Source organism: Haliaeetus albicilla, chromosome W (genome assembly GCF_947461875.1).
Source record: "Haliaeetus albicilla chromosome W, bHalAlb1.1, whole genome shotgun sequence".
In the NCBI taxonomy this organism is placed as follows: Eukaryota; Metazoa; Chordata; class Aves; order Accipitriformes; family Accipitridae; genus Haliaeetus; species Haliaeetus albicilla.
In genome coordinates, this window is record NC_091515.1 from 192,451 (window position 1) to 208,841 (window position 16,391).

General features: G+C 37.5%; 1 protein-coding gene across 15 annotated transcripts in view; it reads right to left on the minus strand.

Annotated features, from left to right (window-relative positions):
- ZNF532 (zinc finger protein 532) overlaps window positions 1-16,391 on the minus strand; it is a 51,891-nt gene that overhangs the window by 13,828 nt on the left and 21,672 nt on the right. For 14 of the 15 annotated variants that reach the window (XM_069774971.1, XM_069774961.1, XM_069774959.1 and 11 more), the window contains 3 exons: window positions 13,935-14,116; window positions 10,771-10,947; window positions 2,199-2,361 (listed from right to left, as the gene is read on the minus strand). In XM_069774971.1, coding sequence (XP_069631072.1) covers window positions 2,199-2,361; window positions 10,771-10,947; window positions 13,935-14,116 — 522 coding nt within the window. The remainder of the gene's footprint in view (window positions 1-2,198; window positions 2,362-10,770; window positions 10,948-13,934; window positions 14,117-16,391) is intronic. The other variant, XM_069774960.1, reaches the window with a different exon arrangement.

The window sequence follows — 16,391 nt, forward strand, 5'->3', positions numbered from 1 at the left end:
AGCTTAACTTGTCAGCATGTAAAATGTTAGTGCTGAACTTTCTAAATGTCTTTTAAATCCAACCAATACTTGAAATTTAATTTCTTACTTGAAATTAAACAAAAAGCATTAAAGCATAACATGGAGTCAACAGTGATCACAATGCAGATCACCAGCAGAACTGGGAGTGTTACACCTGCAGTCCAGACCTTCACCACCTCTTCTTACTGGCTGTTAAAAATTTTCTTGTAGCAAGCTGTTACAGGAAAATGAGACATACATTTTGCCAACAAGAAACATTCACATCTGCAGGAATTATTCTAGGTTATTTTTTGCAGCTTTCAATAATCTCCTCCTGAGCTTCTTTCTATCCCTTTCTGTTCTATTTTCATCCAGGTCTTCTCTGCCTTGATGGTTTATGTCTAGCCATACCAAACAATTACATTTTGTGCAGCTAGGCTGAGCTCTGCCCTTGTCTGGCACTCATCCTCTCCTCAAGTCCTTTTCTGTTTTTATCTATACCCTGTTACAGTTTTTTTCATTCCTCCTTAACTGAAGTCTAATTTATATTTTTCTGCTGCTGTCCCTACTTCTATACACACATCCCAAATGTAAAAGCACTAGCAATTCTCAATAAAAGCAGTAATACTGTTACTGCACATGTATGTTCTAATCCTCTAATTTTATTCTAAAAAAGTCTGAATCATCTATAGTGAAACATGCTAAAAAAACACTGGTTCAAAGCACAAATACTGGCATGGAACACTACAGCCAAAAGAGTTAAATAGTGACCAAATTGTAAGTAACTGAGAATAACTTTATAATGAGAAATGCTGAGCAACCCTAATTTATGTAAGAATCGCTTCTGGCCCTAAATACAGTCAGATCATGCTCCCAAAATAGTTGTTTTCAGGTCTTAAAGAAGTAGACAGATATAACAAAACTTTTACAACAATACCTGAGTCAAGAAAAAGTAATTATATAATAAGACATACTCTACAATATATGGAATTTGCCTATTTAGTTAAAAATAGAAGCAATACAAGTAGATCAAAGGAAGCAGAAAATATATTGCTGCATGAGAGGACCATTTAAGGTATCTGGCATAAATGTAAGACTATTCTTAACAGTAAATATGAACTAGTTCAGAAACAAAGAAAATACTCAGTCCGTATATTTCTGAACGTCTTGGATCAGCCCTTCCCTGTCTTCTCCTCAAGTTTAAGACTGACTTTAAGACCAGGTGTTTTTCAAGACTTGTGATCTTGTTTTCAACACAACTTCAGAGATTTCTGAGGTTGCAAGTGCCATAGTTGAGACTAAAATGAAAAATGACGGTTTTAGCAGACAAGAAAGATGTCTGTTTTTTCCATCATTCTGTTTACAAATTTTACTAAGTCTTATGCATCACTGCAACTGAAACCCACTGAATTAAGTGCTACCATTCTGGACTGTAATACTTTGTAATGGTGTAAGTTAACTTCAGCTGCTACCAGGCTCCACATCTTAATAAGGCATAAGAAATTCAGCACTGCTAACAGATTTGGTATGCAGAAAACAAGGTAACGCAGTGTATTTAAAATACACAGCTAACAAATTATAGCCAGGGGACTGCTGATTCTTAAAAACATGATTTGCAAGGATGACAGTAAATCTTCAGTTATAAGGGTACTCATGAGAAAAGCCACTTCATTTTTTTTCAAAGCATGCATGTGTTCATGTTTGTATGTAAACACACACACATAAATAACCTCTACATCTATTCGAGAAACATACTGGTTCCTACCAGTGAATTCTGAACACAAGAGGTTTGCTTTTATAATGTACTCAGCATTCTCAGCTCCTACCAACTGCAATAATACTTAGAATACTGTAAATAAAGCTCAATACTTATTAGGATCGGACTAACTTACTTCACTATACCCATTATTATTTTGATAAAATGAGCTACTGAATGCAATGCACTGAGATATACCAAAATCAACATTCATATAGAAAAACTTGAGTTAGCGATAACATCACAGATATACTGAAGACCATAAGAAATATAACATTTTAACATTTGAGAACATTATTCACAGATTACTCTCTTGGAATTATTAACATCTCTCTCTTTCAGCAGTCATCTTGTTATTCTGTGCCTTTTTACAGTATTTTCTCACAGCATATATTGCATGACAAATGGTATCTATGAACGACAAGAGAAGATGCCTACACACCTTGATATGATCCATCATAAGCTGTTTCTGTGCATATAGAAGAGAACAGTCTGGACACTTGAAAACAGACACCTTCTGGTTTTCAATGTGCTGATCAAAGTGGCGATAGAGCAAAGGTTGTAGAGTAAACACAGTGTCACACATAGAGCATTTATATATTATTCTAAAAACAGAAGTACAATAAACAACGTCAGTCATGTTGATGATCTACTTGCAAGAGTCATGATGTTAACTTTTTTTCTCAGCAGAGATAAGATCTGACATGTTTAAGCAATCATTTCACACCGCCTGAAAAAAGTTAAACTAATTCAAAACATCCTCCAATTTCAAAATATGCAGTAGAAAACCCAGAAAAATAGAAAAAAAATCATTAAAAAGTGCAAACAAGAAGCCAGAAAATAACAGCATATGCCAGTTACATGTATAACATCAACATCTGCTTAGGATACTCTGAAATTTAAATGTCTTCAGTTTCTGAACTCACATTATAACTAAAGGACAATATACCTGTTTCAGGTTGCAAAGGCAGTGTGTTTTAGGGCGTGATTGATTTGGTCATAATTGGCAATATACTTCAAGATAAATTTATTTTTGGCAATGTATATGGCTTTGAGCCTCCTGAATTCCAAGCCTAGACTCCGTTAATGCTCTGAAGCTGAAACGTCACGGGATGGCATTTCCCTGTTTTGCAATGACAAGCTGTTATGAATTTGTCTATCGAAGCAATGTAGAGACAGTACCAAACCACAACTTCCTCTCTCAAAGCATACATGACTTTTGAAATTAGCTACCTAAATCTCCCATTCTGATAGCCAATATTCTAATCAAAATTGTAACAAAAGCTATTTATGTTTTAGTAGCTATGTAACTGGTGAAGCAATGCATCTATTAATATAATTTCAGAAGTCCTTTAGAAATAGATACACTTATTAACAAGAACTAGGTAAGTACTGGACACTAAAGCATAGTCCCTGAAATGAACATGATAGCTAAAATTCTGTATCACAAAATCCTAAGAACATTATTAAACAATCTGAAAATAGTTGTATTTTTAGCAGATCCTTGTCAAGTGTCTTGTCCAACAGACAAAAAACATAGGAAACCAGAAACGTAATCCTCTGATCTAAATGCTGCAACAACTACTACACGGCAATAGTTTGAAGCTGGTTTCATTTTGCTGATGATTTTATAATGAAAAATATAGTTTAAATTGCATTCTAAGTAATTATTTACTCAATACTTTTCTTGTTGTTTTTGCTTATCTGTATGTTTGATTGTATTAAGCATTATTTTCCTGGCAACTAAAGGTGAGTAATAAGATTAGCTACGCAAACTGCAATCCTTTAATGTATCTGTTAAATAAACAGTAAATAATTCTATTCTTTCAGAAACATCACACTTTTTTAAATTTGGAAAATGAATGGAAGGAAATGACATGTGAAAGAAAAGTAACAAAGAAATTCGCTATAGATCATCAAATGAGAGAGAAATCTAATCCATTAGCCATCAGCAGTGGTAGTATTTCAGAAAAAGTTCAGCTAAAATAAAAGAAACCCAACAACAGGTGCTCAGTACAATGACAGGCACTTCCTCTGCGAAAGCAGTCTTCCTAATCCCATCAATTAGAGAGGTTGATCTCTGTCCTAAAGAATGACTTTCCATGAAAAAAACCCAAACCCAACAAACCCTGCTTGCTAGAATGCTGTATTTTCTCATTATCCACATAAATGTTCAAAGTCCTTTCTATATCCCTCTAAGAAATTATCATCAATAGTACATTGTTCAGGAGCTCTAAAGATCACTGCACAGTGTTTTGAGATGACAAGAACAGGGACATTGCTTCAATGTCCAAGCCATTCAATGCATCCAAATATTTGAAATAATGAAAAATAGTATACTTAATCACATTAACTGTGAAAAGTATTATTTTTGTGGTATATCAAGTGGTCCCAGTTTCTCACATAAGCCAAGATAAATTTATTATTTACACAGCATCTTCTGAAGACCTACATACTATTGTACTGCTTTCTGTGGTGAACCCTCTGCATGGGATGATGTAACTCTGCACAAGCACAGCAGAATGCACCTGCTAGCTTCAGTTAGTGACCACGCTGTACTTAGAAAGGGGAGCCCCCTCCCCATCCTCTGACCCTCCACACTACTGACCCCCTACATTACTGTCCCGAAAAGCTTCTTAAACATAATTCAAAACAAGTATTTCAGTCTGTCACACTATTACTGATCTATACCCCTTCAGAATCCTAACTTCTTGGATAATTTCCGTATGAAAGGTATTAAAGAGCTTGCCAGAAACAGGAAATGCTTCTTGATAATAACTGGTAAGAAAGAAATTCCTAAAATGCAGTTTTGCCTCATGTACCTCTCATCAATATAAACCCATATATCTTACTAATAGTTTTAACTTGAGATCGTAAGAGACAACTTCTGGGGAAAAAAGTCAATGGATCACCACGCCAGCCGGTCAGCTGAATTAAGCACAGACAGAAACAGAGAGAACGTGAACATTCTCCAGGCACAGTGCTGTTACAAGCACTCTTTGTGGGATGCACTGTTTAAGCTCCAAGTGTAGAAAGAGTCAAAGGATTCACTGTACAAGGGATCACTTCCCTTGGCCACAGAGCACACAGAGCTACTGAGCATCTAAGCACACTCCACCGTCTTGGTCCCATCTTAGCAGAGCAGCTAGAGATAATTTAAAGCAGTGATTTTACTGTCAGCCCTCTTCACTGCATCCAAGAAAAAAAACCCCAGAGTTTCGTCAGAAAAGTACTTGCTGCAGTTCTGTAGTGAATCTGCTTGTAACATCACAGGCTAGAGCTGGTACTAACCACACACATTCCCTAATCCTGGGGCACCAAATATTATTCTTCTGTCCCTTGCATCCTGTCTCTTAAAACACTGTCTTACATCTCCATCAGCAACTTTGTCCAAAAGTCAGGAAGTGTCAAGCCTGATTACTGACTAAGCAGGAAAACAAGCCGAGGCACAAGACTGTATCACAGCCTTGTCCCTGGCAGGGTGATTTTCACCCTTCTGGTTCATTGCTCACATACCACTGCTAACATCCAGAATCCCAGCATTTTGGTGCCTGTTGCTGAGCAGTTGATCCCATGGCTAGGTGCTAAAGAGACATGAGTAACGTTACATGTTCTGGGTTACATTCCAAGATGTAAATAAAGACTGGCACAATTAAAAATAATTCACTGATTATTTCATGGTGCATATTTCCATTAGAACCGTACCTTGCAAATAAAATTAGATGCAAGAAATTAGAAAACCTGCTTTATCGTCTGTGGAGGAACTAGACAGTGATCTCAGCTGGAATGATTTCAGGTCTGTAGTATATAAATTTATCATTGCAGGGTTACATAATTAATCAAGTAAACTACAATCTACTATATGCTTCAGATTCTTATTGTATCTAAAGTAAGGAACAGAGGACTACAGAATTGCTGAGGTTGGAAGGGAGCTCTTGAGGTCAAGGCCTCGCTCGAACAAGGTCAGCTAGAGAAGGCTGCCCAGGACCATGTCATCCAGTTGGGTTTTGAATGTCTCCACAGACTGAGACTCCACAGCCTTTGGGCAACCTGTTCAGTGTTTGACCACCTGCACAGTAAAAAAGTGACTTTCTGTGTTCAGGTGGAAAGTCCTGTGTTTCAGTTTGTGCCCACTGCCTCTTGTCCTGTCTCTGGGTGCCACAGAGAAGAATCTGGCTCCCTCTTCCTCAAGCCTTCCCATATAGTATTTATACACATCGATAAGGTCCTCCTGAGCCTTCTCCTCTCCAAGCTGAACAGTCCCAGCTCCCTCAGCCTCTCTTCACGCGGGAGATGCTCTCGTCCCTTATTCATCTTCGTGTCTCTTTGCTGGACTTGCTCTGGTATGTCCATATCTCTCTTGCACTGGGGACCCAGCTCTGGGTCCAGTACTGCAGCACTGTCCCAGCAGCACTGAGCAGAGGGGAAGGATCACCTCCCTCGACCTGCCAGCAATGCTCTTCCCAAGCCCTTAATGACCACATTCCAAGTCATGCAGCACTCGTGAGCACTGACAGGAGAAAGTGAATCTGCTACAAAAAAATCTGACATCTTTCTGAATTTATCACGTATAAAAATTGTATCTCTAAGAGCTGAATATTATGTATTTTCTATGTGAGCTAAAAGACTTTACTCTGTTTTCACAGAAGCACAAGAACTACCTGGGAGAGATCCAAATTTCAGACAGGTTTCTGGGAAAAGACTGTACTCTGTTAAATTCATACCAACATACACGATAGTATGAGTTGTGACTATATCCACTTCGAGTATTTCTTTCAGTCACATCAAAAGCATGATTTTCAAGCCTAAGCACATGCAACTGAGTATGCTTGCTTGTTTTGTAATTGGAGTAGTCAGTATTTAACATGTAATAGCTTAAAACCTGTCCAAAGCTTATAGGCAGTTATAGTTAGTCAGGACATAATTTACAACCACATCAATTCAACACGACACTTTAGTAAGGCAGGCAGTTCAACTGCAATCACACCGCCAGGGCAGTTACTCCATAACTGCTCCTGCCCCACAGTACACACCAGAACAGGCATGGTACATGGACTTTTTCACTTTTCAAAAATCCAGTTAACAAATTCATATTTTATCTTAGAATAAATACAGGTGTTATCTCACAGGAAAATACTTTCATATCACATAAAAGATGTTTAGTGTTTTGAAAGCTTCTGCATCAGAGTATGGTATTTCTCCTTCCCATAATTTTTTTCTCTAAAAAAATGGTACTTGTGGGATAATATACTTTGTACCAATAGTACAGTATATATCCATAATCTGGCTTGATAAACAAGAATTTCTCCAATATCCAAAAAGAGATCAGCCATGAAAAATATCTTTGTACTGCTCCTATGAAGTTACACTGTTCACTGAAAAAAAAAAAAAAAAAAATCACATACAAGCTTTGGTTTCCCACAAGAACTGTGCAGCATCTTAGGTACGCTACAGGAGAGAGCTTCACAAAGTTGAAAGACAAGATAGCCATCCATTTCCCTATATTAAAATAATCTAATTTCATCCCACTGAGAATCACTGCTATTAAACTTCATTTTTCATACACCAAATAGTTTACTGTATCTGTTCCCAAACAACCATTTGTAATGTAACTGCAAGTCACACAGTTCCAGTAAATGCCAGAGGCACACAGCCATTTACCCACTGAGCCTAATTCCTGTAAACAAAAAAGTGTGAACTAGTGAAGAGTCCCTCAGGACTGGACTGGCCTCAGCCCACTTACAGGACAGAAGTAATAAATCTTCCCCAGCCACCTCAGCATGCTGACACACTGGGCCTGGTTTTCGGCTGCATCTCTGTGATGCCCAGGGGGACACCGAGGAGTCAGGTTCCATGGCCATGCAGAGTTCAACGATGTCTGCCTACCGGGGGAGGTTTGAAACTCACGTTCAAGGGTCAGACACCTTCTATACACTCAATGAAAACTCGAAAGCTTCACATTTCCAAACACAGAAGGCTATTCTACCCTTCTTTTCATTTAAAATTTTTACTTCAGAAGAACAAAAATTTAACTGAGCTTATGTAGACATATCTATAGTGTTCTATGACTATATTACATTCCTTCTTTTCAATAATTAATTTGTTAAGTTTTCAAAATGTACACAAGTCATATGTGACATAGCTGCTAGGTAATACGGTACAGATAAACCAGCAGCAGCAGACTGGTCAAATGTGAATGTATTTCCTCAAATACAACAGCACTTGTCAGCTCTACTTGGCACTGGTCAGGCCACACCTGGACCACTGTGTCCAGTTCTGGTCCCCACAGTTCAAGAAAGACATGGACAGCCTGGAGAGGGTCCAAAGGAGGGCCACGAAGACGGTCAAGGGGCTGGAGAACCTGCCCTACAAGGAAAGACTGAAGGAGTTGGGTCTCTTCTCTCTGGAGAAGGCTCAGGTGGACCTCATCACAGTGCTCCAGTACTTAAAGGGCAGCTATGGAGAGGACAGAGGGTCTCCCTTCACAAGGAGCCACACGGAGAAGACAAGGGGCAACAGGTACAAATTGCACCAGGAGAGGTTTCATCTTGATACAAGAAAGAATTTTTTTACAGTGAGAACAATCATTCACTGGAACAACCTCTCCAGGGACGTGGTGGAGTCCCCATCACTGGAGGCTTTCAAGATGCGACTTGACAGGGTGCTAGATAGCCTCATCTTGGCTCCCTTTCCCCCAAAAGGCTGAACCCAATGATGGTTCAAGGTCCCTTCCAAGCTGGGCTGTTCTGTGATTTTAACACAGAACGTTACAGCAGATAAACCAGGATTTGAACAATGTCACAAACATTTGATGTCAAGTTGACCAAGATATATGATAAATATCCTCAGAAACCAACTAATTCAAACAACAAAAACATTTCCTTTTAAAATTGCTACTGAGTAGCAGAAATACATGTAGCTAATTCTGAGGAAAACTACCGGTCCTGATAGCTTGAAATAGACCTTACTAAATGGTGAAACAGCAGTCGATGTGGGCATCTGGAGTGTCGGTGGCAACACTGGACTACCTACAGATGCTTGTGAAATGGAAGCAAAGAACTTCAAACACTGCAAAGACTGGGAAAATCCTACTAGTCACTCTGCATGCATTTAAGACAGCATCTTGATTAAAACTGGCAAATTTAAAGAAAATACCACTTCTTCAGAGGAATACTCAACTATGGATTTTATGATTTATTACAATACAATAGTACTTCATAAAATTTTATTTTGGTCTTTTTATAATCAAAATAAATTTGTAAAAGAATACAATTATAAACACATCTATATGGAAACAAAACTAATGCAAAATACTTAATTCATGAAGTTGATCAGAAACAGTCAGCAGATCCAAGCACAATTCAAGAAATCTTCTGCGCTTTTCATATGTGAAGTATCTTACACAAATGGTGATCTTAATCTTTCCGTTTTCTCTAATGAAAATTATGGGAATCTGAAACAAGTTTTAGATTAAATGTTGGTATTTCAAAGCCTCTCACTGAAGATACCATCCTGAATTAAAACAAGGAGTCATTTGTCACTGGGTGGAAATGTCTTAATTTGGTATCAGACACAGTAAGTTTGTTGCCATTTTGCTTTAATGTAGGTTTAAACACCCTAAAGAATACATCTCCTGTTAATATGTTAGAAGAAACAGTGATAAACCAAATTCTTCTGAAATCTGGTTATTACACTACATGGTACCTTGTTTCTCTCATCTGCCTTCTATTTTCTCAAGTCTGCAAGTTGTTAAAATGTACCAGTGTGCTCTGCACGCTCCAGAGAAACAACATGGAGTTAAATACTTGAATATTTACCCTCAGTACTGCACTCGTACCAACAGAGGAGAAAGGCAGAAGAAAAAGGTCTGCAATGAGAAGCCATCAGGCTAAGGCCGATGAGATTTGAAGCCTAATTTTCACATGCATTGGCACCTGCAGCTCCCACTGGCTTCAGTGGAGGCTTTGAATGTGCAACATCTTTAAAACAAAGACCCTGAAGCCGAGATCCTAATTGTGCCCTGTGTTACCATCTTCAGTAAACCACTGTGTTTGTGCACAACTTTCCTAGCTACAGAACAGAATCAGTTCTGCTTGAATTCAGAAAAAAAGAGATTATGCATTGGAAAAAAAGCTTATGTAAACAGCTCTATAAACGCATCTATTTTGATGTGGAGAGTCAAGGCTGGAAAAGGTTTAAAGGCTGGCGCCTCTCACTTAGTAACACTGGAATTGCTCTCCTTGAGACATGACCATATTAGTGAAGCAAAAACATAGCTTACCACTCCCAAACCTATGGCTTTCATGAAGAAAAATCTAGTAGACAGAAAGAGAACAGATCCTGCAAGAACACTGCCCGACAAGCGAGCGGCTGCCTGATCAAAAGAACAGGGTACCACAGGTGGCTGTAGCCCGCGAGAATTGCCTGAGGTTAGCCCACAGATTACAACTGCCACTTCTAAAACCATCTCTCACAAAGACCCACCCTGACCACTGTGAACTGATGGCACTGAAAGAATTAATCTCCTGAATTCACCCTGATGACTATCTGTGAGCATGTAACAGAAAACAAATAAAATCACTTTTCCCCACTTTTCCAACCAGATGCTATGAAAATCACTGTGTAAGTCCTGAGGAGTCTTAGCAGTTCTTTCTGGAATCACATTATCTTAATTCACAGTAAAAATGCAGATGAGCTAAGCAGATTAAAAGATGTGAACGAGCAACACGCTAGCTGCCCGTCTAAATAATTTTTCTGAATACTGTATTACTCTCCTGTAGCGTGCAGCATTTAAAGAACTGCTATTTCTATGTTCATGGAAATTTAACCTTTGCCAAATAAATTGCCAGCTAAAAACTCATGAAAACATTACACAAACTCCACATGTTGCCAACAGGATGACAAACTGTTGGTTGTACAGTATGTGACTTTTAAGATTATAAGCACAGGACAGAATGCAATTTCACAAGTTATTAAAATGTAGGCAAGTGCAGTAGAAGATTAATTTTGCTTACTTTGGTTCGCCTATCTTGATACCCGGGTGTTGTGTATAGGCATGGGAGTGTGTGCTGGGAGCAGATTTAAATGCCATGGGACAGATAGGACACTTGTAAAAGACTTCACAGTGACAACCTTGAATATGAGACTTGAGCGCCGCCACATCAGAGTATACAACATTGCAATGCACGCAGCTGCAAAAAGAGTGGAAAAGAGTCAGTTCAGCCTAGCCCAAAGCAGTACTGAATGAAATGGAATCAACACTGATTTTCAAGCAAGTGGAAGAGATAAACATATATATACACAACTGGATAAAACTATGTTATTCCATTAATTTAAACAACCCAGTAAGAATCAACATAAACAGAGATTTGCATATCAGAAAGTAAGAAAAAAGAAATTTCCCAAATTTAATTTGAAAATCTAAGAGATATGAAGTCAGAACATGTTATTATGGCATTACAACAAAACAGAGAGAAGGGTTAACAGAGGAATAGTCTATTGATTGTAAAAAAGAATGCTTAAATCCTCTGCAAATTTGTGAAGTGATTTTACCAAATGCATTTTTATGACATGCAGTGGATTGTATAAGGTATGCCACAGCAATTTAGAAACTACCACCAAAATGGAAAACCAGTAAGGAAAACATTTTCACCATTTCCCTTGTTTAGATTTAATGAAGACATACTGGTAATGATTTTCTGTACAAGTAATCAAATCAGCACTTGGATTTAAAAACAAAAAAAAGAGTAATTTAAACTCAGGACAACTAAACTGAATCTCTACAATCAGATCAATCTATCAGATTGGAATTCTGAAAATATTTTTCAAAAACATACTTCTGCTGTGTCGAAAATTTGTGACCCTTCCGCATCTATTCTAAAATGAAATGATTAAAAACATGGATTAATATTAGTACATAAGAATTTCTATACACAATGGTCCCTTTTTGTGCCATACATATCCAGTACTAAATGCTACCAAATAAGTTCAAGAACATAGTGCAATAAGCAATTACAAAATAACCTGTCAAATGAACAAATTTCTTATTGACCACTATTTTGCAGTAAGAGTTTTACAATTTAAACATAGAAGGCCTCTACCCTTCCAAAATTTCAATTTTGGCACCTATCATGTAGTATGATTGTTGCCGTATAAACATCAAATTGTTTTTGGATACTCTTTCAATGCCCTGATGATAGCAATAAAGCAGGAAATACAGCTATACATTGCATTCAAGAATCCCATTTTCCTTTTAAAATGTATCACCTTTGAATTTTATGAAATGTCATCCTTTCTTTCTGAGCACTTTATTTACATTCTTAATACTATTAATCAAGTTTGTATCTATCTAGTCTCCACTTACCAATGCATTTTCTAAAGTAAATGGTCCTTGTCTTTTTGGGGTCTGTTAAGATCTTCTCTGCTTATACAGAGATGAACATTTCTTCAGAGCGGTACAAAGCATGATCCTCTCATTTACAGATCTACTCCTAAAGTGTCACTTCAAGAGAGCTGGGTCGCATTTCTCGCCTCCCCATCCCATCCTGTCTGGACTTTACTCTCTAGTGATGCAACACAATAAATGATCCTCAGCAATTAAACAGTTCTTAAGGACCAAGCGTTCCTTTCTTGGACTGCTCTAACAGCTTTCTACCAAGCCTTCCTTTCTTGGACTGCTCTAACAGCTTTCTTGTTTTCAATTTGGAAGGATGCAATTAAAATTAAGGTTGAAATTTTCAGCTGATTTAGTTCAGACAACTAGCCTAAATCGCTGAAATCAAACTGAACTCCCTCACAGAGGTCCTTTGGAAAGGCAAGACAGGTTATGCTGTTCCTGAAGCAAATGCACCATGGTGATAAGGAGATGCTGAGGAGTCTAGGAAGGAAGACATTAACTTTCCAGGTACTGCTTTTCTTTCCCTAGGTGTTTTTTGTTTTGTCTCACCATATACAGAAATTCTGACTTAGTGTGACATGAGATGTTTATGATACATCTTGAAAAGTTTGGTAAATTTAGTTTAGATTCACAGTGAAAGATTTATGAGTCCTCTGGTGTTACTGGTGCAGGCCAGGAGTCCCTGAAGATGATTCCGTGTACAAACCCAAGAGAGACAGACTACAGGGAAGGCAAATAGAGTGGAGGTAGCAGATGTAAGAAATGTAGGACAAGACAGACTACTGCTTGGGAGAAAAGAATAAAAGAACCCAAAGAAATGCAAAGAGCTGAGAGCTATGTCAGGCCATGGATTCAGTCTGAAAACTGCCACAGCAGCTGGCTTGATGCAGTAAAAATGCTTTCTTCCCTTAGTGGAAGATTTCACAGCCATCCTAGTAAATGAACTTGTGGCACCTTAAAGGGGAAGAAGCTGCCTACTGGTAAGATTTTAAATCACCATTCTCCAGTCAGACAGGATGGAAATGTTTCAGGAGTGCTGAGCGAATCTCGGCTGTACAGGTTGCTCTTCTGATCTCTTGCTGTGCTGCTGCCTGCCATTCAGTGAGTGTAAAATTCTAGGATAAAACAATTTTTCAAGCCTTTCAAAACTTAACATTTCCATGAAATGCCTCTGATCCCCATTTGCTCAGTGAGTTGCCATTACAGGGAAACTTAAAAATAAAAGGGAAACCGAAGAGTAACAAAGAAGAACCAAAAGACCAGGCTGTTTGAATGGGAAAGGTAATTTTCAAGCGATGTAAAGCTGACGAATCTTGACTTTCCACAGAAAAGAGAGCAACCAGACAGATGCAGTATGCCCATCAGCATCTTGACAATAAATTCTGGCAGTAAATAATGAAAATGACTGTTCTACCAGAGAGAACAATCTAAAATTCACTGTTTTGAAAAAACTCAGAAGGTTTTTTTAAGAACCTGAAATTAAGAAAATACATCTGAATTCTCTAGACCTTATAAACTGTGAAGTCCTGAATCTGACATTTTATGGCTGGATGAGATCAGCTAATATTCTGATTTAACAACATACAAAAGAGGATGCCCAAAACAAAGCAGAATCCTAATGTGGTATTTATTCCAAAATTTGTAGTACTAATACCATTGTTGCCATGACAACCTCAAACCCATGAAGCTGTACTCTACAAACAATGCTTATGAAAATGGAAAATTACTTTTAAAAGCATAAATTATACATAAATTGACAACAAAAGTAATCATTATACTGACCGAAAACCAACTCTTCGGGTATAATGCAGGCAGTTCTTAGTGACATGAGTCTGGAAGTGGACAGATCTGCAGATTGCTCCACATTCTGGACACGTGTATGGAGATTTATGCTGATGAATTCTCTGGTGTGATGCAAAACTGCACTGGTTAGGAAGCAGCATCTGGCAGATATTGCATGTCTTCTAAACGATAAACCAAAATAGATGAAACAAAAGGTTTGGTTCAGCTATACGTAACGTCTTGTGTCAAACACTGTAATATATCAAATAAAAGGTTAAATGTTATGGCTGTGATGTGAACCAAAAGAAGTAGGCAACTACTAAATGCAGGCTCTACTGACAAATCTTGTAGGACAGAGCTGGCAGGTACTGGCAACCAGACATCTGGGCATTCTGGGCCATTCTGACACAACAAAGCTCTTTCATGTATCACTGACCATGGGAGATGCATGTTGGTTTCTATAATTTTACTTAGGTGCCTCACAAAATTACTTTAATAGTGCAAGGGGCCTAAGTACAACTTGAGAATCAAATCTTATGGTTTTAATTCAGTGCACCACATAAAGTAAAAAAAAAAAACCCAAACCCACCAAATATACTATCTTCACTTTCTTTAATCCTTGCTCCTGATGAATTCTTACGGTAATATCCATAATACCAATAAAATGGAATATTATCAGGCAGAAAGTGCACAGATAACTTCAAAATATATTTCTCAGGCTAGAATACATTATCTGCATTATATCGACATATTGTGCATCTGAGTAAAAACTAGAGATATAGAAAATATTTACAAAGCTCTTCTTTACAGGGCAATCTTTCTACATGCAGGAGTAACCTACTAAACTAATTATTTTCTTGTATTTTGTTACACAAAAATAATTTAAAAAAATCTTCCAACTACATGTTGACTATACGCCAAATCAGAAACACTGAAATTTTTTGGGTGCTTTGTGCCATTTTTGGGATGAAATGCAAATGATATAACCCAGCTGTAAACTGGCTTCACTTTTGCTCACAGTTGCTTTCCATCACTGGAGGGCACAGAGAGCCAAACCTGTAAAAGCATTCCAGAAAATGTTTCATTTACAATAATACATCTCTCAAATCTCTAAGCAGATACCTGACATCCTGTATGGAGCTACGATTCTGTTTAACTCTGATCATGAAAGCTGCTTCACTGACTTCAACAGAAACACTCATGGTCTCAAAGTTAAGCACAAATACAAGTCTTTGCAGAATAGGCCTTTTAACTCAACCTCATTTTTTAAGACTGCCTTGTACGGCTTTTCAAATTATTATTATTTCTTATGACTTAGGACTTATGAATCTCACCAGTGACTTACGAAGATTTAAAAACAAAACCAAGACTCCTTCATGGCATGGGTATTTTTTTAACATGAGGTTTGCGTATTTTTAGAAATGCTGTCCATAGGAGTCTTGCATATGTAGTCATGTGTACATTTTGCAAGAATATAGAACAAAGCAAGATCTCCAGAGCTGCATTATAAATTATTTACTAACCTATGTATGAAGAAATCCTGAAATAAAAAATTAAGAACTAATCCCTTTCCTCATGGTAAAACAGTTTCTTACTAAAACCCAGGCGCTTTACAAAGTCACCCCCTTCTTCCAATTTAGGCAACTCTCCTTTAAAACTCTTTTATAAAACAGTAAGATCCAGATAATATAATAGCAGAGTCAAAGCTACCATTGTAGAAGAAATAGTACAGTTATACAAATAGCTTTCATAGGAGTCTGACTTACTAGTATTAGCATCTATACCAGTAAAAAACCCCCACCCTATTCCCATTTAATCAACAGGAGACAGACACTAACTCCAAAGACGGAAGGCAAAAGCCTTTATAGTCACTGCAAAAAAGGATTACCTTTTTTTTCTAATAGAACACAGTTTAATATCAAGGTCTAAAGTAACTTAATTGCTTTAGCATTTTTACAATACTACTAATACTCTAAGAACAAGTATATTTTTGTATTACAATCTGTACACTCTATGTTTATTCTTTTTTCCAAAATAGCTTATTCTAAATGCTTTTTTTGAGGGTGCATGCAAATACTTCGATTCTTTTTTAAAAAACAGTAATTTGAAGTAGAAATGTTAGCATGAGACATCTTGTGGTCACACATACAGAAGGAAGAAGTGTATTTTCATATGGTTCACTTTTAATGTTTACTCTGTGAGCATAGTGGCCTGATATGTTTGAAAACAGTGTCCATCCAAACATAGTTCTCAAATGTCCTGACAACAGCAAGATGGCAAAATGCAAAACATTAAAATAGAGGAAGTAAAGAAAATCTACCATTACTCAAATTCAGGTTCAATATTAACACTATTACCAGCCTAAAAGATTAGTAAGTAGCATGGATACATTTACTACCCTTGCAGAAGGCTTTGCCCGAGGTGAACTACCTGCGGGGATTTTGAACTATCAACCTG